The sequence below is a fragment of the Strix uralensis genome, chromosome 7 (genome assembly GCF_047716275.1).
Source record: "Strix uralensis isolate ZFMK-TIS-50842 chromosome 7, bStrUra1, whole genome shotgun sequence".
In the NCBI taxonomy this organism is placed as follows: Eukaryota; Metazoa; Chordata; class Aves; order Strigiformes; family Strigidae; genus Strix; species Strix uralensis.
Genome location: NC_133978.1, coordinates 18,732,475 through 18,760,221, shown reverse-complemented (window position 1 = coordinate 18,760,221; position 27,747 = coordinate 18,732,475). Strand labels below are relative to the sequence as shown.

The window sequence follows — 27,747 nt, the reverse complement described above, 5'->3', positions numbered from 1 at the left end:
ATAGCTGATGCTTTAACAGCTTCAGTTTCAGATGCCACTGAATCTTATGCTCAACTGTTATGACTACACTATTTAACTTCATTAGCATTATTTAGTTTAACAAGCTATTTAGCACACTTTAATTTTAAAAAAGCCTTTTTTGGGAAATCTGAAATTTCAAATGCTAATAACATGCTTTACCTTAAAACCTAGCCAGCAGAGCAGTAACTCTCATTCCATGGACAAACTAACACTTTTCTTTACCACTTCTTTTCCAGTTTTGAAGTGAACTTTTTTCCTGAGTGTTAGGAACATTAATTAGTACAGATGTCCCCTGTTCCTTGAAGAAACCTCTTCTCTGTTCACAAACAGTTCTTCCATCCTTAACTTCTTGAAAGGGTTGCTACCAAAATGTAGACTGCCATTGAGTCATGACTTCTGTGAAGCTTCTGTCCTGTCTTGAACACTAACTCATGTTGTTCTCTTCAGGGTAATGACATCATTGCTGCTGCTAAACGAATGGCGCTGCTAATGGCAGAGATGTCGCGCCTGGTGAGAGGAGGTAGTGGAAACAAGCGTGCCCTTATTCAGTGTGCAAAGGATATTGCTAAGGCATCAGATGAAGTCACTCGATTAGCCAAAGAGGTGGCAAAGCAGTGCACTGACAAGCGCATTAGAACAAACCTCTTGCAGGTAATGAGTTTACTTGTAAATGCCTCAAATACTTTTTTCTCTCTGTTCCCCTCTTAGTGTGAGTGAGCACAGCAGTTGTGGCAGTAAATCATGTGTATCTTCCTTGGCTTGTAAAATTTTGTCAAGTTCTCTGTCTGTTTTTAGATCCCATGGCCATATATATTCTGTAAAGTCAGGATTTGTTTACAGGTGAGTGGAAGACGCTAGTGTCCAAAGAGGTTTTGAAAAATACTGTGCTATGAACGCTGGTCTGTCCTAAGCCTACACTGCATTGTATTTCATCTGCTCATTCATTTGTATCAAAGAATAGTAGCAGAAGTATAATGCTCCTTAGTTTTTCAGTCTCAGCCAAATATATGTCATCCCATTCCTAACCAAGCAGATGCTTGAGGAGTAGAAAAGTGTTGGCTCCGTCCCCAAAATTTCCAAAGCAAGTAAAATAAGATTCAAGTATCCTACCGATATTTGTCAGAAAGTCTTGAAGCTTGTAAGATCCCTTCTGTGCTTACTCCTTATCTAATAGTAAAACAGAATCAAAAAGTTTCTCTGACAAAACAGTAAATAATGTATTGGTCCAGTTTACTATGGGAAGTGTTTTTTATCCCCATTCCTTAGGTCTGTGAGCGAATCCCAACCATCAGTACACAACTGAAAATTCTCTCCACTGTCAAAGCTACCATGCTGGGCAGAACTAATATCAGCGATGAAGAGTCAGAACAGGTAACAAGTGTAAAAATTGATGATAGTGTGGAATTGTTGATGAGTTTTCTGGGGAAAAAATTACAACATGTATTATCAGATGTGTTCTGGGAACTCAATGTGGGGAAGCTTACCTCAGCTGTTTAGTGAAGATAATTTTAGTATAGCACCTTGGTTTCTGGCTCAAAAGCTGCAGTTTAATAGAGGAACATCACTCCTTCCCAAGCCAAAAAGCTACTCTGGTTCAAATTTTTATATGAACAACTTGTTAATCTCCTTGATTTAAAAAGCGAGCTAATGAAAAGAACTCACTTCTACAGTTACAGCAGGTTTGACATCAGAGGAGTAGTAGCACCCTCCGGTGGATTCTAGTGAAAATATTTGTTCTCCAGCAACATCTTGAGTACTTGTCTTGCAGTTCAGTTAGCTTCCAAATGCATGTTTTCAGCTGAAATCCTGCAGCTTTGGCTTCTGAGAGAGATGATTCTGCTTTGAGACACTAAGCTTTTATTCATATTTTGCACAAATACACAGTGAGAAATGGGAAAGTCTTGTTTTGAGTCAGGCTCACACTTGCTGGTTTCTAGAGGCTAGTTGTTTCATTTACTTTTTCATAGTTTAAGTCAGCAGTAAACTGACTTAAGATGCTTATACCGGGAGTCCTCATGCACAGTGGGTTTCCATGCTACTGTCCCGAACATGGTATTTACTAATACGTTGGAAATTTTTCTTTTTCTTGACAGGCAACTGAGATGTTGGTTCACAATGCCCAGAATCTCATGCAGTCTGTGAAGGAAACTGTGAGAGAAGCTGAAGCAGCATCCATTAAGATACGAACAGATGCTGGATTTACTCTTCGCTGGGTCAGAAAGACCCCATGGTATCAGTAAACACTTGCTACATTGTTTTCTGTAACATAAAACGCCTTTTTTGGAAACAGAAGAGATATATTAACAGCAAAAGGTGCTGTATACATGAGCTTAAGATTAGCTTATGCTAATGCCCCATTCTAAGGGTATAAATTATAAGAGAATGCATTTCAAATGTCTTCGGAACGCATTTGATATCAAACACTTCAGAACTGCTTCCGACACTAGACAGTTCTTATCACTGATTTTTTTTTTTTTGCTTTTTAAGATTATCTTCATGAATTCTGTACTCCCAGAAGCACATTTCATTTATGCACTGTATATTCCAGTAGTTACCATGTGATGATATAAAACATGGACCTCACTTTAAGCTTGTATTGAGAGTCTAGGACACTATTGGTTACTTGGCAGTTTTTTAGGGACAATCATTGGTATAGCAACATTCAACTTTTCAACAGGATTTTAGCTGGCTGTTCTTGAGCCATGCAGAAATGATGGAAGGTGTGGGGTTTTTAATAAAAAGTGGGGAGGGGGAGCAGCAGAACAGTTGTAAACTGAGCATTAAAATTCTGTGTCTGAAATGATATTTTTTTTGCTTTTTGCCTGGCAACAGTACTTTAACAAAAACTGGAGCTGTCTTTGGCCCTCTCCTGTCACCCTGTAGGTAGGCATTCCAGAACTCTTGTACTGTACTGAAATGCTTTGCAGTGGGTGTTAGTGGCACACTGTTGACAGCTTGAGCCTTATGGCTGGAGACCTTAAATCATGGAACTCTTTCCTTCTTGCTCAATTCAGTAATGTATTGAGCTGAAAGTCCTGGTTCTCTTAAGCTAGCTGCATGTCCAGGACCAGAAAATGCCACATGCTGGCTCTTTTCTTTTGAAAACCAAATGAGCATATGCAATTATTCTTATTTTTCTTCTTGCCTCCATCTAATGTTATTCCAACCACTCAAGGTGGAAATAAAAGATAAAGATATTCAATTAAAAAATACCTTTTGCCTCACTGCCCATGTTTCCACAATGCATAAGCTTTTTGAAACCCAGGCACTGCAGGGACATGAAACCCTGTTTAGGTAGTCTGATGGCTACCAGCAAACAGTGGTTCCTAATACTAAACATACCAGGATATTGTAACTGTTTTTGACATTTGGAGGCTCAAAATCTTCTTTCAGGTTCAGATAATAATATATTGAACAAAGTGTTACTGTATCCTTAAATAAACCCCAAACAAAAAGACAACAATAAAAAACCCCACAAAATCTGCCCCCCATTACTAAAATAGACTTGGGATGCATTCATCCTTCCATAATTGAACACGCCATTCATTTAATTGCTCCGTAGTCTCTTTTGGCATTTGACAGAAAGGAGAATTACTGTTTTAGAATTAATCTCTGTACACTTGCAAGGCACGCTTGTAGACTTCTGCCTAGATCAGTACTGACTTCATGCCCTGCCCTCTTAATTTGCTGAAAATTGTTGCATGATCAACACACCTTTAACAGAAGTGCTCTTGGGGAAAAACTGCCCAGTCTGAACAGCTCAAAGGAAGAGACACACAACAGCATCAGCTGTCCTTTACCTGTCTGCAACAGTTACTCTATACTTGGACTTTCTCCCCTCCACCCCCAGCTTCATTGCACTGTTATCTAAAAAGGGAAGTTAAACTGATTATAATACATCTGCCTCAAACTGACCTTAGCAAGAGAAAGCATGTGTTCGTCTTTAATTCACTCCTTGTGTCTGGGTGTTATGAAATACGTGGTACTTAGGATCTTTCCTTAGTATTCTCTTCCTGCAATTACCTGGAACAGGAAGAGGAAGGAAGGGGTGCCAGAGCCTTAACGTGAATGTCTTGCATTTGGTTGGTTTATACCAGATCTTTAACATAATTGTAATGTAGTAATTTCTATTTAATAGTAAATAACACTGAGTAGGTAGGGGTTATTTTTAAGGGATTTTCTAAATAGTCTTCCTGTATTACTTTTCAATGCTCCTCACATTTCCTCCTGCCCGCCGCCCCCCCCCCCGCCCCAGCCCCGGCTTCTCCGTGAGATTTTTTTTTTTTTTAGCATCACTGTTTAGTTGCTTGACTGATATTAATGCAATATTACTAATGCCTTTAACACATAATTGTTTATGCCAAAGATCACTTTTTGTTTATTGAGGAGTATTTGCAGGAAAGTTATGAATCATGGTTGCCTTTGATACTCTTCCAGAATGTTTGCTCTAAGTTCTTGAACTGTTTTGTAGAAGCTAAGATATTTGTCCACCTTATGCAATTACTGCTTTTTTGAACTCTATCGGTCTTTAGACCTGAAATGCAGCAAAAATTTGAAAAAGACCATGAATGTCACTTAGAAATGTTTTACCACTATAAAACTTTGTTTATAAAACAAAATGTATTGTATAGTCTAATGTTTTCAACCTTTCTTTGGTTCTGTTAAAACAATAAAAATGCATTTGTACAAATGTCAGCTTGTGAGTATTAATGATAATGGAGCAGTAGATAACACCGTAACAAGAAGAAAAGCGAAAAGCTAAAGCAGCAGAAATACTAAAGCAACAGTTGTTTCTACATATTCTGAACAGAAAAAAGTGCAAGTTTCTCAAACAGAAGATTAAAAGAAGTTGTTTCTTTTTTTCATGCTGGTAAAACTAGTAATTAAAGTACTGGAAGCTGTGGTCCAGTGGGAGAAAACGGGAGTTTTTCCAGAGGCCTGATGGTCATCTGTTCTAGTAGCACTGAACAAGGTTCTGAAAATGTGAAATGGCATTTGCCTGATCTTGTCAATAAGAGAACTGCTACTCTGGCCAGCACCTCATTAATCTGAATTTTACTTCACAAATGGAATGCAAGGGCAATCAGCATGGAATCACCGTCCTGTTTCCTTTACTCCCTCACAGTAAGAACCTCCTATAAACACTTCTTCTCACTAAAAATTTCTACCAGCACATGTAATGTTCTGACTTTGTGGAACCAACATTTATTGGTGCTGTAGGACCAAACATGGTCCCACAGTGCCAGAAGGCATCTGGAATTTATTAATAATTGGTAAAATTCAGATTTCATACTGATCACATAGTTCTTCCCATACCGGAGAGAGGATGAGAACCTCAGAGACAATCACCTGTGTCAGCACTCCCAGAACTGGACACCTAGAGAGGGGGAGATCAAAAGTGGGAGTACTAATTCCTCAAGAATGACATCCTCCAGTTTCTTAAACTGTACTATTCATACAGGTGCTGGTGCAATTCTTTTATTACAGGGAGAATATGAACACAGTTCTGATTCTGCAGATTCTGCAGTCAAGTTTCCTGTGTTTGGAGAAATGGCGGGAGCCAGCACACCTACAGCAAAAGGTATAAGCTTCACACAACAAACACTGTTCCTGCTGAAAACCATCTCCATGCTCAGGGTGGTTTCCTACCAAGTGAGCGCAATTCTTGTTGACAGTGACTTCTGCTGGCGTGAAGTATGGATCAAATCTCTTCCAGAGACAGCAGATTTGTGCGTGCTTCCCGGGTGCCTGAGGTACAGAAGGTTGGCAAGGTTTGCTCTGTAACGTGCTGAAGGGCAGTGTTGGCATTAAGGCTAGCCGGTTTTGGTATTACATTATGTTTGGAATCAGTAATAGTGTCAGTTCTGAAAGGAGATCGTGCAGCATTTCCAGGCTGCTAATGCAGAGAGCAGCTCTGGCTACTCAGACTGAAGCTTGGGATGTTATCAGTTACATCTGAAGACAAGACTTCTAGTAAAATAACTGAAGGATACCATCTGCTGTGAAATGCGGAGCGGAACTGTAAGATGAGTAATGAATTGACGGATGTTTCTCTGGTTGAAAAAGGTAGACTAGGAGGTTGGTAGCTTTTAATACCCAGTGTTGTGTCTATGCAAATGCAAGGCTTTCTTACAGGTGCTGGTTTTTAGAAGTGTTGTTTTATTTACGCTAATCTGCAGTAATTTCAGAAATACACAATGGTTGTCTGTGGCCAAGTTTACCCTAGTGATACTACTAAAGTTACCAACAGAGAATATATGCTCATTTCCTAAGTGGCTTACTGCCAGTGTTCAGATGGGTTCCCCCTCCTTTTTTCAGACCAGATCATTTTTTGTCCCAGTACTTGAAATTTTGCCTACTGATTGACTTCAGTTCCTATTCTTTGTCTGAAGCCAAGTTAGCACCTAGTCATCAATTTGTAAGCCAAACAGGTTAAGGAAATAAAGATTCTCCAGTATCCCACCCTTAATTCTGAACTTGTGTTTCTCAGCCTGCTATGTACAGACCAAGTGTACGGTTTGAAACCTGACAGGTACTGTGGAGCACACATTGGTTTACAGAGATAACAAGCTTACGCTGGTGTACAAGGAAAAGTTTAGTCAGCTCTGCATAATCACTGTTGTGTCTTTGCAATGTCATAATCTGAACATTAATTGTCCTCCATTTAAAACTAAAAAAGATGAAAGGGAGTTTACCTGCCATGCTCCTAAATGTCCTTTCTAAACTTTATCCCTGTGCAGCTATATTAAGTTCAGTAAAGATGTAGCAAATAGTCAGCATTTAATTGTATATCAGATGTCTCCTGCTTAAGAGCATCATGAACAGTTTACAATAGCGCGAACATTTCACAAGAGAAGATGTATTTGCAGTAGAGTTCCCTTTATTTCATAACGTTAAAGCACACAACCATTAAATACACTTGACACTTCTATTGTGCTATCTAAAAAGCTACGCTCCAACGTACACACGGCACAAATCTGGTGGCATCCACTTCGAACAAGTGGAACATCTAAATCAAAGCAAAGGCTTCACATAAAAAATAGATCTTACTCTCTGCAACTGTATTCTTAAAAAAAATGATGGCCATGATGCGATATAATGGAAAGAAAGTGGATTACTGAAGCAACAATCACCTCCCAGATTTAATGCAGAATGTTATTTTTATCAGCTCATCTGCAGATGGCACAAATGAAAGCTGATTAAGGCAAATGCTTCTTAAGAAAGGCGATTTCTTGTAAACAACAAGGAAATTATTTTTTTCTTCATCAGAAGCTCTTTCTCAGTAGTGACACTTGCTATGTCCCAGGCCCCTGTGGGACCCCTGCCCCTCTCACTGCTACTCTCTGTTTTTGAAGGGATTACAAGATGCTTCGTGGAATGCCAGCTTGCAGCTGGCTGTGAGAATAGCTGAGCTTTCTTTGCAGGCGGCTGCAGCAGCAAAATGTGCCGCCACAAGAATTTTCCAGTGGCCTGTCTGGCCTTCATAATGTGCTTGGCCTCTGGGCTTTGGTATCTGACTGGCAGTGTAGTGTTTGCAACATTTTGTGGGTCACCTATATCAAACTATTCACCAGCACAACAATTCAGTAAAAAAAAGAGTGAAGGTGTATTAGAAAAGAAGTACCTTATTTTAAAGCCATATTAAGAAAAAACTAAGCTATGCTTTAATTTTAAGAGCTGCTGTGCACAAATGCTTTGATCCCAAACTAATCAGTGTCTATTAATTAATTGGCACCTAATTAATAGCAACATAAGTCACTAAGCAGTCAAGTTTTTTTAAGGGGAATTTCTTCTTGGAAGTAGAGCATCTTCTCATGTCCTGACTTGGAATTTTCCTGCTTTTGTAATATATTTGACACCTTTGAAAGGCTTGTATTTTTCTCCATACATGTCCAGGCGATTCACTTTCAGCCCTGAAAAAGACAAAAAGAAGTAGAAAGTTAAGAGTAGAATGCTAGAAATCATGTCAGTCTGTTTAAAAGTCCTGCATTCTTGAAGCATGTTAAGATTGGTTAGGAAGCTAATTTTCCTTACTTTCACAAGTTCATCTGGTTTGAAACAGCAGAAGAGACCATTCTTGTCATCTAATTGTAGCTGCCCTGGCAGGGCAACAACTTTTTTCTGTTCTACTCAGTGAGCCAACATCATCCTTCCAAGGGATGAACTACTGAACAAATGAGTATCTTTCACAGCTTCTGTACACTACACTTGCTTCTGATAATGTAGATGAAGCAAAGGACAAGCTTTAGAATTCTTTTCACTCTAAATCATAATTGCAAGGACCAGCAATCCTTTCACTGTTAACTGAGGCTTGCCAGTAGCTATTAATTACCTAAAAGTTTCAGGTTGTCCCCTCCCTGCTTTCTCACAGGTCCATTACCTCTGGCATCCAGCCACTGGATTCACTATGTTTTGCTAGATTTAAACTAGTGGGTTGCAAGTTTAACAGGAAACTGCAGGATTCTGTTCTTATGCAACAACTAACCATTACTTCCTCAGCGAAGTAGCCTAGGAAGCAAAAGGACCATAGCCTTGCACCTACCTAGAAATGTACTACACGTACTACCACCAGTTCTCATCTACTGCCTTCAGTTATCCTCCTTTCCAAATTTGAGCCTTTGCTCTGTTAGGGCCTTAATCCTGCAAAGGTTGCTTGCAGAAGGATTGTACATATGGACAACTTGCACGATTTAAGTGTTTGCAGACCGAGGCCTTGTTTGCTTTAAGTTTACTTTTGCACTTACCCTATAGACTTCATTCTGATTTTACTTGCAGATTGTTTTGAAGATGAAAATCTAACCAGCTCCAGAAGGAAAGAATAAGAAGGGCATTCTTTAAAATTAATGGAGTTTTTTGACCACTAGAAAGGGCTTTAGTGGTACAAGGCTAAAGCAAGTCAAGAGCAGCATGCTAAATCATCATCCATCACTCTTCACTGAAAAGATAAATTTGCATGTTTAATGCACAAGTCAACAAAGAAAAATCTATTCTTCTGTACACTTCTCACAGTCTTTCTTAAGCAAAACAATCGGGAATTCACAATTCCCAGCAAGGGAGTCTTCCAGCAAGGGTAACTGTCAGGTTTGGGTAAACCAGACTTTACTGTTTTGGACCAAGCTGATTTCAGATCAGCATCTCTAATTAATCATAAGATTAAGTTTCCCACTTCATTTCCTACTGCTACTCATCCCATCAGTACCAATTCCACGTAACGCCCACCCACTCACCTGAAATTGCAAGCTGCTGTATCTTAAACTGGATATTTAAACTTGGATTCTCCTCTGGCTTGGGGGCTCCGGACTGCAGGTTCACTATGCCCTTCAGGTTTGGTAGCTTTTGAGGGGTAATTTTGCCGACATCCCATGTTAACACCTTGTCAGGAAAGAGAGAATAAATAGTAGCAGTAGCTTTCTAGGAAACAACCTATGAGGTCAAGTTCATGTCAAGCTTTTAGTTTGCAGGCTGGGTACAGAAAGTAGCCTGGTAGCCCTGAGAATTATCCCACTGACTGGGAGATGGCATGGTTAGGGCTCCTGCAGGTACGATGTCTTTTCTTTCCCAGCATTTCTTTTGCCCTGTCAGCATTCCTTAGTTGGTCTGTGCACTTAATTCATCTTGTTCGCTTAGTAATGGTTCCTGTTGACTGCGTTGGCTAGATCCATGAAGCAAGGAGAGTAACCAGCACAAAGGTCACAGGAATTTAAACACGAGAATGAGGAGGACAGGAGCAAGGCACTTGGCAAAAGATGTTTAAACTACAGTAACTTTTCTAAGGGTCACTTGTTTCCCATTGATTCTTACACTTTAGAAAAGACACACAGAATCAAGTTGACCCTTTACTAACCCAAAAGAGGGGCTTTTTTGTTCTTATCATAAACTGAGAATTGTTGATAAATGCAGAAAAACCTCAGTTCTCGCTACTTCTACAAACTTCTGCAGTTACAATCCACCTAGTTATCCCAGCTCTTGATAAAAACACAGTATAATTTATTTCTGCAGAGAGGAAAGGAGACTTGAAGAGTTTTTAAAAGATCAAGGTCTGTTCTTTTTGAAACAAAATGTTACTTGGAGAGCTTTCACTTACAATTCAAATCAATTGCTGACTGAGATATTCCAAGGGCAGTGGAAAGCTCAGAGCAGGGTGTTGGAGCCAGCAGAAAGGTCTGGCTCAGACTGCATTTCAGTGAAATGGTTCCTGGGTACTAAGAAGCTTCAGGAGCTTTATGAAATTTAGGTCTTAAACCCCAGCTCAAAGGCAAGAAAGCAGGACTCCCAAGATAGAGTTTTTCAGACCCTTTGTTTTCCTTCCTGTGTGTCTTCAGGCAGATCTTTTGGAAGAGGTTTTTTTCTCATCTCCTGCTCCCCATCTTTCTGGCTACCTCTTTTCAAGTCTACTGCCTTTTCTCCAGATAAGTATGCTTTAAGGAACATAGACTGCAAAATATACCATAGCTGAAACCACCAGCAAAATACTGCAGCATCCACTAAAGAAAAATACTAGGTGGGTGAAGGAGCAGGGGAAAACAGAGGAAGGAAAGGGAGACTGGTAAAATCAGAAATCACAACTGGCGTGTATCTAAGTTTGAAAAAGTAAATTTTAAAGAGAGATTTTAATTAATAAATGTACGCTGAAGGGAAAGTTTTCTACTAAGTGTGGAACACTACTGCAGTGCTCTGCAATATGTATGACTTGTTCTAATGTCATCTTAGATATTTAAATAAATAAAAATTTAAGACTTACTTTAGTAACTGGGTCAAACGTATAGCTGCCTTGTGTAGCAGTGAGGTTCATGTTAAGTACGGCCTTTGGCATGTGAACTGTCATGACAACTCCTTCTACTGTTTTCCCCATATTCTGTTTTGGTCCAATGGTAACATCAAATCTTCCTGAAGAACTATTTTCCTTGAAACTGATCATGTGTTTCACATATACAGGAATTGCCACCAAGCTGAAAAGAGAAGACAGTAGCTGAATGCAGCCTGGCTACTTCTGTGCTCTTTCTCATAAATAGTCCTTATATTTCTGGCAGGTATTCAAGTTAGAACCAGTTTGTTTCAAAAGTGAAATGTGACACTCAGCTCTTCAATATCATTGCTGAAGTGATTTTATTAGCAGAGAATCACAGGAAAAAAAGATTTTTTTTCAAATCACTTGTCCTAATCTCTTTCCCTCTATCTGTTTATTTTTTTAAAAGTTATCTCACTGAGCCAATTCTCAGAACAGCCACCTGTCAAATCAGACTTAGTTTGCAAGTATCTGCAGTTGAGACATTTTCTCTTTATTCTTTTTATGAAGATCAGAGTCCTCTATGTGTACAGAGACTTAGCCACAAAGCATCTAGCGGCAGGGATTACTGGAATGAACAGCCCTGCATCATGTGTGGTTTATCCCACTGAAAAAGTGATTGCTGAGTACCAGCAGCTCACTGAAAAACTGTTTTCTTGTCTTAGTGGGGACAGAGCAACAGATGAGACAAACCTGCAAACATGCATTTTAGCAACAATGCCGCTTCCCCACCCCAGCAAGGAGAAATCTGCAGTTACTCAGTTGGAAAGCAGTAGATGGTGTATCTGAAGAACCAGCCTGTCTAAATGGAAACATACTTCTGTGAACTGACACGGTAGGAGATCAATCTGAAATTCCCATCGGGAGGAATAAACGAAAGGACTCTCTCAGACTCCCAGCGTTTGAACCGAATACATGGATGGAAGCTGACATCATCCAGCAGCCGTGGGTTCTGTAATAGTGGCAAAGTGGTAAGTAAAACCTCAACAAGTATCAGCAGTTTGAATGAGCTACTGAACTTTACATAATTCCCAATTCTTAGAGTCTTAAGTATCATTCCTAGCCATTATCTGAGAGACATTACTGAGCTAAATGGATTTCTGGTCTGATCTGGCATAGCAGTTCCTGTGAGTGTATTTTTATGTACAGACAAAAGCCATTCCAACCACTGAGCAATGCAGCAGCTTCTACAATACAATGCAAAACTTGTTATTTTTTGTATGTGTAACACATGAAGTAGTGATTGCACTCTTAAAATTATTTAACTCTCATCATTAAGAAAAATAAATCCTGAGCAATTAAAATTCCCAATTATATACTAAATTTACCATGAATGAAAGAGAAAGATCTGGCATTCCTGAGAGCTTAATACATGAATCAATAACACCTTGGATTTCTGCAAAGACTGTGGAACCTGTGGGGAAAAAAAAAGACATTTATCTTAACATTATTATTAAGGGCCTAACAAATGTGAAGTACAGCTAGAGGGCACAGATGACATTTGCACAACACTCAAGAACATGCCAAGCACAGATAGGAAAGGTCATTCCAGTTACCTGAGGCCTGGGCAGCTTGCTGAAATACATGAGCCAGAGCAAACAGCTTGTCCCAAATCAGCTAATTATACTTGTGCCAGCTGTTACACGGGACTTTTACTGGGTGTGCTTGAACTGGTTGCCAGCAATGAGCAAATAAAAATTTCAGAATATGCAAGCTCTGAATCTTCCTTCCTTTCATCCCTGTCCCCTGTCTCCAGAAAACTAGCAAGTTGTGTAGTGGTGCAGGGAAGTTGAAGCACATCAAAACAGTCAACATCAAAACACAGTAAGTTTGTGCTAGAAAGCTCCAGATAACCTTGGCTTTCACAAGCATGGCTTGTTTAACAGCGGGATTACATATTCATCTGGATGTTAAATAAACCTATAGCAAAAAAACCCCAAACCAAGAATACGAAGCATCTTACCCAGGAAAGGTTCATTTCCTTAAATGCCCTATAAAGACGGAAAGGCATGAGCAGGAGTCTGGACTAATTAGCCCTACAAGCAAAGGTTATTTTAGAAGATATGTAGAAACTGTTGCTGATCTAGTCAAGGGGAAGGAGAAACTGTGGGCTAATACTTTTTCTGAAAAGAAGAGATCTTGTTTCAGATGAAAGCAGTTAACCATATCCCTATGAAACAAGATAACATCCCTATTGTAGGGGAGCAACCTTATCTACTTCTTAGTCCTAGTGAAGGTTAGGAAGAAAGATTCTTGCATTGCTAGTCCCCAGGTGACCAGGGCAGAAAAGAGTATCCATGACTACTGCTGTGGATCCTCAGTAGAAAATTTAAACATTCAGTGGACACTGATTGGGCTTGAAATACATACAGAAATACAAACATGGTCTTGGATTAAAACTCCTCAGACTAAGCACTTGTACTACTCTGGGGAATCCTACTGAGCTAGGAGCCTGAACACAGCTGTCAGGGTGTTCTGACTGTGATTGCCACCTTCTTTTAATTTCAAGTCGGTGAGAGTAAGAGCTGCACAATAGCTATTTATGACTATCCAGTGACAACTGTGGCTAAAGCATTTGTCGAGTTGGTGTACAGTACCAAAACAACACTGACTACTGCTACAACAGCAGCACTGAATGAAGAAATCAGAGATTTGCTCCCTACTCCATACCACCACGAAATGGTGTCTTGCAGCCTTAAACTTTAGGAACTGATGGCCCCAATGATGAACAAACCAGCAGGCTCCTGTCCACAGTTTAGCAGTTTTCTTTATGGATCACTTTCTTCTACTTCTTGGCACTGGTAACATTTACACAGAAGTTATCAGATTCCTCCTCAAAGTTAAATCTCAGATTAAAGACGTTTGTATTTGAAGATATCATGTTTCATTTACAGAAAAGAAATGAGTATTATTACGCTTCATAGTACCTGGCTCCAGTTTATATATAAGGAAAACAATACTGTCCAGCTATTTTGCACCAAGTTTTGTCTTGCTATCGGAAGAAAGCTAATGAAAGCTTTTGTCTTGCTCATTTGAGGGCCTACGAGGACTACAGTAAATTGTTGGCAGGAAAAATGGAAGATAATTTTCTCATCACATCTAAGACTTCAACTATTTTTTTCCATTTATATCTCTTAAGAGACAATCAATATACAAACAGAAAATATCAAAGTATATATTTCTTGTGGATGTTCTTGGAAGTAGCCTAGAGCATGTTGCTATTTTAAGATGAACTGAAGAAATACATTTGGGGACATCATTTTAAATGGTATATTTTTATTTAAAGATATAGATTCATGTACATAAAACACACACAAAAAGGTGGTTGGACTGTATTCTCTCTAAACATCAGCAGCTAAATGTAAACATGCAACAAACAAGAATGAGTTTACAAGGCATCTTACCTGATTTGTCTATAATTGCATCAATTTCTTCAACAACATCAAAATAGGCTTCATTGTTTGTGTATTTTACCCCTGCTCTGCGCCAAGGAATGTTAGACAACTGTCCGGTGGGAAGTGTGTCACCCACATTACTACTGCCTTAAAAATGAAAAGGAAGTCAAAATCAGTAATTAATCACAAGAGGAATGTTTCAACTGCTAAAATTAAGAAACAAATCAAGATTTGCCCCCAATAACTGCAAACTAGAACCTGGACCGCAAAAATTTCATTCATTCGGTAATGTGAATGCACTTTAAGTATGTGTTCAGACTTACGGTTTTAAGACTATTTTGCACACAAAATACAAGGCTCAAGTTAGCAGAAGGAGTTAGCTAGATCCTGCGAAGGATTTAAACACTACAATTCAGGACATTACAGCTCCTTGTGAGGGCCTTAAGCACACTTCCCCCTTCTCCTAAGAGTTTTAGCTGGCTGTCTTCAGGGCTGATTTACTGATGAGAGTTGTTATGAAGAAAGACGTGGAAGAAGCCTTAGGGAGGGCTCCCACCCCCTTCGCTTGGGAGCTGTTGTTCGGCTGAGGCTCTCACCCTGGGTACCCACCCAAGCTACCCTGCAGCAACATGACAGCCACATCCACACCTGACCACATGCCAAACTGATCCAGACCCTGGCCCATGGACCTGACTTTCTGGCTTGACCTTTCTCATCATGATGGACTTTCCAGGCAATCACTGAGCTGTAGATGACCCTGTTACCATCTGATCCCGATCCTGACCCTGACCTGTTGGCTCAACTTCTGGGCTCCTTAACAGTGATGCCACTGCTCCTTCTTGCCTTGCTGTCACCCTCGGCTTCTGGTTCTTACCACACAGTGTTAGAAAAGGGCTTCCTGAGCTACCCAGTTATAAAGTAAACTGATGACTCTTTAAAAAGGAAAAAAACCCCAAACTTAACACTTCTGAGGCTTAAATGACTGATCTTGGAATCCCAGTATAGTGGAAGTAACTCCCTCTGCTAGAAGGAGGTCTCAGGACAGGGCCACAGCTCATGCTTGCTTGTGTCCTTTAGCACAACGAATACAGCAGTGTGTCCGGCCATGTCAGACAGCTTCACTGACAGGCTGGCAGCCACCATTTCTCTTTTCTACACAACCTGCTAGGTACGCCCTCTCCTAGCAGGCAGAAAACAGAATTTTTCATTCTTTTGAGCTAGTGAAATAACCCACACAGGAAAATCCCTCCCTAAAGTCAACCCCGGTGCTATAACACATGGGGGAGGATTTGCAACCATTTCCTCCCTCCCACTGCATCTTGAAGGGGAGCAGTTGCTGTGTCTGTGCCTTGTGTCCCTCAGCAGCCTTGCTGGGTGCAGCAGTGCTACGCAGGCTGGGCTGCCAGGCCAGGTAGGTGGGAGAGCTCTCAGGCTGCCTGCCATCTCCCACCGGCTCACGCTGAGCTGTTGACAGTGACAAGATGCAGGCTGCCCTGGGCAGGCACTTTAGCCTGCTAGAGAATTCTAATAAGGCTTTAGATGAAACAAGAGGATTTGATGCTGCAACCCTTGGCTTCAGGAGTCTTAATTCCCCTTACAGTGGTGCATCTAGTCCATTAACATCATAGGTATTTTTCATAACTACTATCATCCAAAACCACATTAAAAAAAAAAAAACAAAAAACAACCAAAGACCAAAAAACAGAAATTCAAACTGATGAGATTTATACTCAAAAGATTAAAGTGTGCTACCTCAAAGACCAGCTCGTCCAAGCACTACCTCTGTGTGGCCCTGCAGCCCACCTACTACCCTTCACTAATGCAACGTGCAAGCAAACATCTCGCATATCTCTGTCCCCATGTGACACCTCACGGTGTACCTCCCTTGCACCCACTTGGCAGACAAGCAGATTCCACCAGCTCAGCTGACAGACATTTGGCTCTGTCAGTGCCAGACATACCCGTTTACAACTGCTTGAAACCAGCTCCAAACTTGATGGATGCTGATGGTGGTGGGGCTGAGGAGGAGGCTGAGGACAGGCTACTTGCTTCCCTTCATGCTATCTCTTCCCAGTCAGCAAAGATTTATTAGATATCTGTTATATACCTCTCTATAATAATTTCTTACAAAACGCATAACCTTCTCCGATGCCCCTCTGTTATTCAAGGCTTGGGGCTAGCTCTGTACCTATCCCAGAGCACCTGCCTACAGTATGTGCTGTCTGTGCTGGGAACTGCAATTCCTGAGGGATTTCAGCAGCTGTGGTCCTGCCTCTGGGGATATCAAAGGGGCCAGGCATGAACTGCAAATAAGAAGGAAATTGCTTTTATTCAGCTCTTAATTGTGAGAAGTGGTTCGACAGTGGCCTTACCTTACAGATTCATACCAGTAAGATATTATCTTTTCACTCTGAAGCATGATGGGGCTTTGTTTTTAAGCAGCCAATCACCGCTGAAAATTATTTTTCATACCTGTGATGGAGTTGACCACGGAGCGCAAAATTGTAGGAGGCTTAATCAGCTCCTTCAGTATGTTAGATTCTGTTGCCAGTGGAAAGCCATTGTCTAACATTTCTTCTAGAAGCTCATACACAATTACTACATTGTCCTTAATTGCCGTCTCAGAACATTCGCCAAAGTAATCCTAAACAAATTAGAGATTACAAAGGAGAGGATTTTTATTCCTATTAAAATGCTTTGCAGAATTTTGTTTGCATTTTTTGCTTACAGAAACCCTCCAATATATCAAGGAATTTTAGTGCCTAAACTGACTAGCTACTTCTATAGTCCGATGGCATCATATGTTAAATTTATTATCTAATTAGAAATAAAGACAGAATGAACAGTGAAATTAATGTAAGCTGGTTTACTAGTATTATATGTCCCAAAGGTTTTCCCACTTGTGAACATTAACACAACTTCAGTTAGAAGACTCCTGTAAAATAAGGAGACTATCTTTTGGCAATGCTTGGTCTTCACAGAGGTTCCTTTATTTACACTATCTGTGAAAGAGGTTGAAAACTGACTCAAGCTTCGCAGCTCTTTCCTCCCTACAGAGCACTTCATGACTGCAAGCTCCTTCTTTTCATCTATATAACATGAACAGTACAAAAGCTTACAGAAAAAAGACAGCATTTACAAACTGGGACTTGGGTTTTAGTGCATGTGCACTGGTAACTACAAATGAATACACAAAATATACCTTATTTTCCTTTGTACTCTATAAACCAGTGCTTGAGCTAAAAATTGCAAAAGGGAAAGTCACTGACAGAAGAGTTTATTACCTTTCTTTAAAAGAAGTTTATACACAAATTCCCTTGGAATTATTTCAATGTTAAAATTATTTAATGGTGACAGACCTGGAAAGTATCTGCTACTCGGTGCAGAAATTCAATTACAAAGAGTGGTGGCACTTCTGTTTGTATGACAGACACAAAGAAGATTTTATCCCGATAGATGCTGATGAGGTAGTGATGTGGTGTTGAGATGACAGGAGGCACATTCTCAACATCAATTGCTTTCTCCTGAGCTTCAAAGAAATAATCACACACAGATTGGCTCACAACGCTCTTCCAGTGCTTCTCCAAGAATATATCACCAGAACAGTTTATAAGAAACAGGCTGTGGATCATTTTCTGTTGGAAACACATTCAAAGAAGTTAAAATAAACAAAAGGACATGAGGATTGACATTATTTCTTCTCCCAGATTCCCTTTCTTAAAACAGTTATTCTTTATTAACATGCACTGTGAGTTTAAGATTGGCTTTGCTGTTTTTCTTTAAATTGCATTTTCTTTACTTAGAGGAACGCTCCACCACAAAATATTTCATGGTGGATTAAGGCACTAACATATCACAATGTAAGCAAGAAGCTAGCACCCTTGATTTCCACTTTCGCCCCTATTTGGTATTTGTAATTTATTTCTTAAAGAAAAAGCGGACTCTCATGAGGTGACACTTACTTAAACATGTTTGGCAACACGTAAGGATAATTTATACATAGAATTTCCTATGTCAGAGGAGTTTGCATAACATTTACACACATAACTAAGAATTGCACTGTCTTAAAGATACAGATCTTTAGCTTGTCAGCTTCCAGCCACTGAACTAGAAAAGTGGTTTTTATTTGCTGGTTGATTAGTCTTTTACTTATGTTTTATGTCAAGCTGCACTTGGCTAAAGGGTTGGAATTCATTAAATGTACACAAAACTAGGAGTTTAAATCTGATTTAATGAGTAAAATTGCCTCAAATATGCTTGACACATGAAATATGTTTACATAAAATGTTTTACGCTTAAAAACTCACTCATGAAAAAGGGGAGTATGAAATGCAGATAAGGAATGTAACTGTTTTTTTCTTATATCATCAAAGATTTACAAATAACATGCCTCAGCCACTGATCCTTCATTTTATTCATGGGACAAGAAGTTTATCTGCCTTTTTAAGAAACTAATTCCCAGTCTATTTCTCAACTTTCAACAAGATAGTAAGTGAACTAAGTTGTTGATTCAAGTGAAGTGAATAAACTATTTTCTCCACAGCTACAGAAGAGACAAATGCTATCAGACTTGTTTATCTCTTCAGCCTTTACATGAGACAGATATAATGTTTTAGCTGACCTGCAGCACAACCATCCTCTGACAAAAATAAGGTCCAAGTTTAAACTCAGGCTTAGAAAACAAAACAAACAAATTGTAACCCAAGCACCAGCTCCTCAAGGTTAAGTTAACCTGGTACTTATATCCTGCATAAACTCAATTCTGTTATTGAAGAAGCTGCCCCTGCCACTTGCTATTTATCCCTTTTGCCTTCCAGGTAAAAAAACATTTGAGCAGGTTTGTGGCTCTGCAATTACCTACGTTAGGAAACCGGTCCAGCTATAAATTGTCCCAGAAGAACAAGTATCTGGTCAGATCAGCTTCCTGATGCAACATTGCCAGAGTGCTACAGCTGACACAAAGGAGGTGGTGGAAATGGGCAGATGATGGCAATGGAGGTGTCCTGAACTGAAGTTTATTTAGCCTTTGGCGGAATTCAAACGTGACTGGAAAGAGGCCAAAGAGTTACTGGAAAGAGGCCAAAGAGTTACCGGGCATCCACACCTTGAAACAGGAAGACCACTGTCAACTCTGCATGCCCAAGAGAAGCCAAACACATCTAGCAAAAACCTATCATAGCTTTTTTATTAATCTTAGGATGTTTGGCCAGGATCATGCCATAAAATGCAGGTAAAATTTGGTCCTTTGCTAATGTTAACTCTGCCACACAAATATGAAGACGGCACAGAAGCATCCAGATGTAACTGGCCCAGCCCCCCGCCCTGATTTTAAGAAGTCCAAACACTGTATGATTAAGCCTCATTCCAAAACACTGGAATAAGCATTCAGCCCCATCCAGAGTGAGCTCTTCTTGCTGTGTCTGAATCTAAACTGCCCAGAGTACTAGGCTGACTTCCCAACATGCTTGTAACACTGAAAAATAAATGGTCTGGCCCTACAAATCTTGACAAAACAAAAAGTATGCCTTCCAAAGCTCACCAGAGAAGTGAAAAAGGACTACTAAAGAAGGTAGTTAGCATGTTATTTCCCTCCACCTAAGTCAGCAGATGTGAGAAGGGAGCCAAGATCCAGCTTTTCAAATTCTAAACTCCAGCTGTTCCTTCACATGCATGACAGCAATGTGCTCATTTCACTGGGGCCTTGTCAGGTCTTAGGTACCTCTGGCTAAGAGCACACACTGTCTTGGTGGTAGACACAAAAAGACCAATAGTCAAAATGTGAACAGAAATATCCAACTAAGCCAGTATGGTACATAAGAGGAAGTTCTTTTGGGAACTGTGATTGCCAATTTGCTTAAGAGTGGGAAAGAAAACAAAGCCACGAAGCATTATTGCGTGTTTCTATTGTATCTCTCCCAGCCCAAAGTAATCTCTAATTTAGTTTGTTAAAAAAACAGACAATTTTAATACCGTAAGCACAACATTCTTATAAAGGAGCCTTGACACAACTGCTTTAATCCAGTTCAACTAAACATGTTCTGAATTTAGCCAGCGCTGAACATTAAAACCCTCCAAAATCTCCTGGATAGTCACACAATGGTGGCAAGTATAATCAACCACTGAATGTCAGTATTGTTCCACACCAAGGCAGCCCAAACATATGAAGGTGATCAGCTATAAAGCTTAGAATAGTTCTCTGTACATTTTAATATGGATACAATAGCATATCTGTTAACAAATACAAGACCCAATTCCTAGTAAATGCACACAAAGCTGCATAGGAGTTTCCATACAAGCAGCACCAGTAAGACTCCATTTCTAGAGGACTTGATCTACAGCCCACTGTGGAGAAGCCATGCTGGACTGCAGGCAGCTTCGGACGATACTCTCACAAAGTATATCAGATACACGTGACAGTGTTTTTAAGCCCTAACAGTTGTCCTGCTGTTAATCCTCCTACAGATTCTATTGATCAGAAGTGACTGCATTTGTCACGATATACTTTTAACAAGCAGAGCCACGCAGCAGGTCAACATAATTGCTACCTAAACACAGCCACTTCATTCTATTGTGCCCACAGCAAGCTCCTGGTGCATGAAATGTCTGTGTTAGCAGGGCCTCTTCTTTTGCCCTAAGTTCCACTTAGGGTATTAGACCATGACTTGATATACAATCGAGGGAGGGCATGGGTAGCCAGAAAAGGCTGTAGCACTGGACCACTGCCCCTATTTACTCATCTGCCCCAAGCTGCCCAGGTACTGGCTGTGTTCATTAACGAGTGTTGGTGTGGCCTTGTGCTGAATTGGAGTAGCAAACTGATCCTGGGGACCATGCTTGGCAGATCACAGCTTTACAGTATCTGTGGAAACTGAGCAGTAAAATTCCACCTAACTGCCTACCCTGTCTTCTGGGTTGGAAGATAGGAATTACAGGATTTCCCATGATACATAATTGTTCTGCTTCTAGAGTAAGAGTTCCCTTTAAAACCCCTCACATACTCCTTTTCTCCTTCACAAGTATTAGCGGTACACTAATTTGCTGCTAATTTGAAGCACTGGAAAATTGAAGCTCTCTCCTTGCAACCTAAGTACAAAGCAGGTGGACCAGAATAAAGAAGCTCTTATGGCAGTGGGGACATCAGTCTGTTATATGCAAGACTAAGTAATTTGATTTATCCTACACACTGTCAAGCAATTGGCATCAGCCAATTAAAGATGGATTTCACGTTGGATACCTTACAACTGGTACTACTACAAAAATACCTTATGTAAGCTATTATTTAACAAAAATTGCTTACAGTGCTCCCAATACTGAAGATCTCCCTGCTACTCTATTTTTGAGTGCCAGATTTCATTTCAGACATGTAGACATCCCTGAATTAACTTCTCAGTACCCTACCTTCTTCTATCTCATCAGAACATTAGATAGGCAAAGAAAAAAAAGATTAAAAAATGCTGAACATAAGAAATCCATCTAGTAACAGCAAGATTCCTCACACCAATAGGTCAAGTTAATACTTGTGGACAAACAGCAAAGCATGTTTAAGAGCTGCAGCACTTTGAGGGTAAAGGTCTTGATTCAAAGTTCGTAAGTTTAAAAAAACAGTAGCAAAAGCACACCACCAAAATTTAAGACTCGTGGGAGTACCTGTGCAGAAGCATACACATACACCACTTTGAGATGGCAGCATAAAACCACTTGACGTAAAATACCGAAAGTATGCTTCTAGGACTATTTCAAAAGGACATGCCTCTCCTCTCTGCTTTAGACTGAAGATGTACGTGGATTATTATTTGCATCTTTTGTCCAGAGCAAGCCATCCAAGCTCATTTTCAGTGGGCTGGCAGCCTTCCATACTACTGCCTGACTGAAAGGCATCTGACAGGCTCTGCAACAACAAGCAGTCCAACAGAGGTTTTTCTGCTTCTTCTCAGCTTTCCCACCCCTGCTCTGACATGCAAAACTACACGTGATTCTTTGCAGTCATTTCCATCCTACCAGAATTTGAAGTCCTCACAGAAGAACTAAATATTTTAACTAAGGCGCCTTCAATACGCTGTTTCCAAGTCTGTATCTTTTCTTTTGACTAAATCTGGATTTTGCAACATTACTATTTTTTCAATCTCTTGGCACAGAAACATCTGGACTGAAGTCACAGCAGGCTCACAAGACAAAAGTGGAGCTCATTGGCAAGAAGGAAAGGCTGCAAGCACGGGAAAAAGACTGATTGCACATGCTTGTCCTTGGCTACAATTAAGTACTCTAAAATGTAATTAATGCAGAAAGACTCTTACCAGCTGCTTTTCCTTAACACTGAGCTGAGTTACAGTCAAAGCTCTGAAAACCAGGAAGTGAGGAATTGATCACTGACCTCTGCAATGCCCCTTTAGAGCTAGTAGTAATTACTGAAAACAGCTCAAACTGGGACTATCACTGGGAAAGTATTCCACAGCTTCCATGTTCCCGGCATTTGGCACAGCTGCTCTGAAAGGTGGAAGGATTAGTGGGGGTGGACTGTCTGAGCCTTTGTTACAGATTTGTGGAAATGAACTTCTAGTGACAAGCAAATGGAAAGTAATCAAATGCTTAAATTAATGTGGAGAAACAATTAAGCTAAGATAGGCAGTTCTATTTCTATTTTAAAGCTAGTATTTTTGTCACAACCAGCTGGTTTTCCTATAAATTCAAACTGTGTCACAAATGTGGCAAAACTAGACAACCTTTGCCCCAACTCCCCAGTCCCATTCACCAGCTCTTAAAACAGCAAACCTAATGAAGAGAAGTCCTATTAAACACTTGAATGACATTTTCAAGACAGCCACCATGGCACCTCTGAACATATGTATAACTGGCTGGACCAACCTGACACAACATTAGAAGTTGTGATTCAAACTGATAGTCCTGGAAGTCTCCGATCTTGCTAAAATGTGAATGTTCTGTAATTTCACTGTTTTCATAAGGCTCCTATCATTGTTAGCATATCTTACTGCTGCTGCCCAAGTATCATTAATCTTTTTACTTACAAGATGCCCATGGCTTAAGTATCTGCACATTAAAGTAAAAACATTTTTATAATCCTTCTTAAGAACTGCCTGGTGTCCCTCTCCATTAATCAAGCAAAACTTCCATAACCAAATCATTTCTAACTCAACACCATAAAGCACTTGTGTCTGTACAACTACTCAGATGCATATTTTATCAGCAAGATCATCCCTATTAAAGACTAAACACTGCTTCCCAGATGCTCAGTATACATTTATTTATTTTTACTATCTTATTTATCTTTACTCTCATTTAAAACACTGTTAGTAACTTTCTGGAATTGTTTTTAAAATGAAGTAGTCCTTTGAGAATACTCTGAAGTTGTCTTAAATCAGTGTTTGGTATCCATAACAAAATTTCCAACTTCCTCCATGCTTTTACCAGTAACAATCACAGCCTGCATATTTGTGCAGCATTTCATCTACTGACTGATGAGCTTTCCAATAATACATTTGCATGGTGCCTCTGTTCAATTTAGTTCCAGTATAAATCTTCTAATTGCTGGCAAGATAGTTCCATCTCTTGTCAACAGAACAATGTTAGATCCTGAATAATCGAACACTATTAGATACTGAATAACTGCAGTTCCCTTCGGGACCTGCAAGAACAGAAAGCTTTACTGTAAAAGCTGAAAAAGCAAGAGTTTCATAGAAAAAAACCCCAACAATTAAAAATTCATTGCTAAACCTACATTTTTACATGAAGATGGAACATTTCTAACACAATTTACATCTGAATCAGATGTTTTAGGACAACTAAGGGACCACTTAAGAAATTCACTCTCTGAAAGCAGTACTGAATAGGTAAGTGAGGACCAAATGGACACAAGTAAGGTATCTTGTCACTCATTTACTGTCAACAGGATTTTCAGGAACAGACTGATAATTAGGCTCATATTCCAGGCAAACCATGGAGAACTCTGAACAAGACAGCAGGATTCACAGAATCACAGAATCATCTAGGTTGGAAAAGACCTTGAAGATCATCCAGTCCAACCATTGACCTAACACTGACAGTTCCCAACTACACCATATCCCTAAGCACTAAGTCAACTTTACTCTTAAACACCTCCAGGGATGGGGACTCCACCACCTCCCTGGGCAGCCCATTCCAACGCCTAACAACCCATTCTGTAAAGAAATGCTTCCTAATATCCAGTCTAAACCTTCCCTGGCGCAACTTGAGGCCATTACCTCTTGTCCTATCACTCATTACTTGGTTAAAGAGACTCATCCCCAGCTCTCTGCAACCTCCTTTCAGGTAGTTGTAGAGGGTGATGAGGTCTCCCCTCAGCCTCCTCTTCTCCAGACTAAACACCCCCAGTTCCCTCAGTTGCTCCTCATAACACCTGTGCTCCAGACCCTTCACCACCTTCGTTGCCCTTCTCTGGACACGCTCGAGTAATTCAATGTCCTTTTTGTAGTGAGGGGCCCAAAACTGAACACAGTCATCGAGGTGCGGCCTCACCAGTGCCGAGTACAGGGGTAAGATCACTTCCCTGTCCCTGCTGGCCACGCTATTTCTGATACAAGCCAGGATGCCATTGGCCTTCTTGGCCACCTGGGCACACTGCTGGCTCATGTTCAGCCGGCTGTCAGTCAACACCCCCAGGTCCCTCTCTGACTGGCAGCTCTCCAGCCACTCCTCCCCAAGCCTGTAGCGCTGCTGGGGGTTGTTGTGGCCCAAGTGCAGCACCCGGCATTTGGCCTTATTGAAGCTCCTACAGTTGGCCTTAGCCCATCGCTCCAGCCTGTCCAGGTCTCTCCAGAGCCTCCCTACCCTCGAGCCGATCAACACTCCCACCCAACTTGGTGTCATCTGCAAACTTACTGAGGGTGCACTCGATCCCCTCATCTAGATCATCAATAAAGATATTAAAGAGAAGTGGCCCCAAAACGGAGCCCTGGGGGACAGCACTCGTGACTGGCCGCCAACCGGATTTAACCGGATTCGATCACAGGATATCAAAGCCTCATCTCAGTAGTTCTTTGGGAAGATGTTTTCCATTGTGGTCTCCCAGTTCACTGCTCCAGTAAGTCTGACGGGCCAGAGCGACAGTGCTACCAGCTTTATACTGCTCTTTTTCACAGGCTCTATTTTAAGAGGCACTCAAGGTTCCAGAAAGGACAAGCACAGTGCCAAAGAGCCATGCACTACTGAAATACTAGATCAGAGCCAACAAGTATCGCTGGAACCCTGCTGTAAATTGCAGCTCCTACTAATGTGTGTGTACTCCGCCACAACTAGCCCAAACGCAGATGGTAGAAAGAAGGTATATAACCATTTTTACCTCCCTTCTCTTCTATGAGAAGACAGCTGAGCAGCACTCTTTAATTCTTCCACCCTATATGAATAAAATCAGGTTCATGAATACTAAGTCTTACAGAATCTTCTAAGTTCCTGTTAAAAAGCAGCCTCTCATGCATTATGTTGAAAAAGCATAAAAAACATTTCAGTTATTTTCTGTGTATTAACCAAGTTTTGAAAGCTATACAGGAAGCTGTAAGTGGGGGGAAAATAAAAGGGAAATATCAGGAAGGAACTTAACATTTTAAAAAGGTTTAATTTGGTTTCTTCCCATTATTACAGCCATGAAGCACAGCTGCCACTTGTCACCTGCTGTTCAGACCTCTCTGTCTCAAGGACTTCAATTTCTCTGTCATGAATTCTCATGACAAAGTTTCTATTTAAGATTCTTAATGCAGAACTGCTTGTAAGGAGAGCTTTGTTTGAAAGAGTAACTGGGACTTAGTGGTGCATAGCTGTTTTGCACAACAGGAAATTTCATTTCTGGACAAGGACAGCAAAGTTAAGAGCGTGTGGAGTGGTCTTAATGTTTAATTTGCCACCTGCAAGGAATTTTCAGGTAGTATGTGCACACAGATGGGAAAGAATCTGCTTGTCCCATTTTTTTTTTTTTTCAAAACAAGGATTGCTTGTGTTTTTGAGTTAGCACCCAATGTTTACTAAACTACAAAACTAGACATTTGCAGTGAAATATCACTCTTACGGGTTTTTCTGAATAAATGAGAAGCCTCCTGGGAACTGCCAGCTGAATCATTCTCATGGTTGGCATAGCCAGTTCTTTTGTAAAACACCGCTTCCAACATTTTACCGTTTGCATGAATAATTTAATTTGCTGGTGCTTTTCTTGCAAAATAGCTTTTCCTCTCCCATACTGCAATCTCCCTCCTACGAACACAAATTTTCATTATTCAAGTATGATTTTTTGCCTGGTTGCTTATACAGTGGCTACATTTAATGGTGAAGCTATTCCTCCAGTTTGATCAACATTTAATGGGTACAAATCATTCATCATACTGAAAAGATGGTACGTGCATTGCTACCTCAAAGCAGATTAGCACTGAAACAGAAGAAAAGCAGCACCAACCTCCACTCAGTTACCTTGTTAGGTACTGAACAGGGCAGAAGCGATATGCAATACACAGGGGTGGATGGTAACAGATGAATTTCCAGTGCGTATTACGCAAATCTACCCTCACGGTGCCCCTTGCTGGTTAATCAAGCACCGCATGACCAGAACCACTATGTTCGCAGCAATGCTGCTGTAGAAAGATTCAGGTGACCTGGGTGCTACCCCTCCTGGAGCCCCCCCCTGCCTCTCCTGGCGGAGCTCTGCTGTCGGGTTTGCATACAGCTTTGAACGGCAGCTCCTGCAACCCCTCCAGCAGGCCCTGTGCCTTATCCCCTAAAAACTAAACCAAGTGACCGCCCTGTGCATAACCCCTCCTTCTCACCACGGCTTAGCATTTCAGAGAGTAACCTGTGGAGATCCCGCTGGGACGGGGACACCGCCCCGGGCAGACCCCCAGCAGCAGCCAGCCCGGCCGCTTCGCCGCCCGACCTCACGCCGAGGCCCCGCACACCCGCAGCTCTGACAGGCGCCGGCGCACGCACCAGAGCCCAGGAAAACAGGTTTTTTTATTCAAACGCGGAAATAATTTTGTATTTAAATGGACACCGGACAACGAAAACGGACGCGGGTAAAACGGGAAGTCTCAGATCTACTGGGCCGTCTCCCGCTACCACCGCTGCCAGGGCTGTCACCCCTGCCCCACGCCAGCCACACAGACCTGCCGGCGGCTGCGGACGGGGCCGGGCCCAGGTGGCTCCGGCCGCGCGGGGGTTCCCGCGGCTGCCGCCGAGACCCGCCCCACCGCGACGGCCGCCGCTTCCCCCGAACGCGGAGACCCACGCCCCCCGGTGAGCCCTCCCTCGGCGGCCCGGGCATCCCCCACGCCCTACGTACCTCCCCCGGCCCGGTGCGGCCCGCTCGCCCCGGCCCGGCTCGGCCCGTCCCGCTCCCGGGGCAGCGGCCAAGATGGCGGCGAGGCCCGGCAGCGCGCGGGGCCGCCCCCCGGCGGAGGCGCGGGCGGCCGGGGCGCTGCCTGCGCTGAGCGGCAAATAACGGGCGCCCCCCCCTACCCCTCCCAGCCCCACCGGTCCCGCCGCCGCGGCCAGCCGCCCTCCGCCCGCCGGCGG

At 41.5% G+C, this 27,747-nt stretch overlaps 3 protein-coding genes across 9 annotated transcripts in view; 2 read left to right on the top strand and 1 right to left on the bottom strand.

Annotated features, from left to right (window-relative positions):
• The window catches only part of VCL (vinculin), a 66,280-nt gene extending 61,564 nt beyond the window's left edge, over nucleotides 1-4,716 (top strand). For all 4 annotated transcript variants that reach the window (XM_074874594.1, XM_074874596.1, XM_074874593.1 and 1 more), the window contains 3 exons: nucleotides 469-672; nucleotides 1,288-1,392; nucleotides 2,115-4,716. In XM_074874594.1, the coding sequence (XP_074730695.1) occupies nucleotides 469-672; nucleotides 1,288-1,392; nucleotides 2,115-2,261 (456 nt within the window). In that variant the 3' untranslated portion in view covers nucleotides 2,262-4,716. The remainder of the gene's footprint in view (nucleotides 1-468; nucleotides 673-1,287; nucleotides 1,393-2,114) is intronic.
• A 2,167-nt stretch (nucleotides 4,717-6,883) lies between these two features.
• AP3M1 (adaptor related protein complex 3 subunit mu 1) lies at nucleotides 6,884-27,630 on the bottom strand. Of its 4 annotated transcripts, XR_012629649.1 has the most exons (10): nucleotides 27,515-27,630; nucleotides 17,562-17,837; nucleotides 16,675-16,846; nucleotides 14,212-14,349; nucleotides 12,136-12,221; nucleotides 11,626-11,759; nucleotides 10,763-10,970; nucleotides 9,249-9,393; nucleotides 8,766-8,956; nucleotides 6,884-7,934 (listed from the first exon to the last, which is right to left on the bottom strand). XR_012629649.1 is itself a non-coding variant. In XM_074874597.1 (9 exons), the coding sequence occupies exons 2-9, from the start codon at nucleotides 17,832-17,834 to the stop codon at nucleotides 7,834-7,836; spliced, it is 1,257 nt and encodes a 418-aa protein (XP_074730698.1). In that variant the 5' UTR covers nucleotides 17,835-17,837; nucleotides 27,515-27,630; the 3' UTR covers nucleotides 6,884-7,833. The 4 variants fall into 4 exon arrangements, 3 of the variants coding, with proteins under 3 accessions (XP_074730698.1, XP_074730700.1, XP_074730699.1); XM_074874597.1 differs by lacking the exon at nucleotides 8,766-8,956; XM_074874599.1 differs by lacking the exons at nucleotides 8,766-8,956; nucleotides 27,515-27,630 and adding an exon at nucleotides 19,064-19,297.
• Nucleotides 26,909-27,747, top strand: part of ADK (adenosine kinase) — a 291,237-nt gene continuing 290,398 nt past the window's right edge. Inside the window, exon 1 of the mRNA XM_074874605.1 lies at nucleotides 26,909-27,468. The gene's annotated coding sequence lies outside the window, so the exon portion shown is untranslated. The remainder of the gene's footprint in view (nucleotides 27,469-27,747) is intronic.

What these genes read in the sequence shown, in the direction of transcription:
- AP3M1 (XM_074874597.1), bottom strand. Translation starts at nt 17,834, where the DNA reads ATGATCCACAGCCTGTTTCTTATAAACTGTTCTGGTGATATATTCTTG. An exon ending in ATCTTTCTCTTTCATTCATG is followed by an intron (nt 11,760 to 12,135) that starts GTAAATTTAGTA and finishes CCACTATTACAG; the next exon opens with AACCCACGGCTGCTGGATGA. An exon ending in CGTTTGACCCAGTTACTAAA is followed by an intron (nt 9,394 to 10,762) that starts GTAAGTCTTAAA and finishes TTTCCTGACAAG; the next exon opens with GTGTTAACATGGGATGTCGG.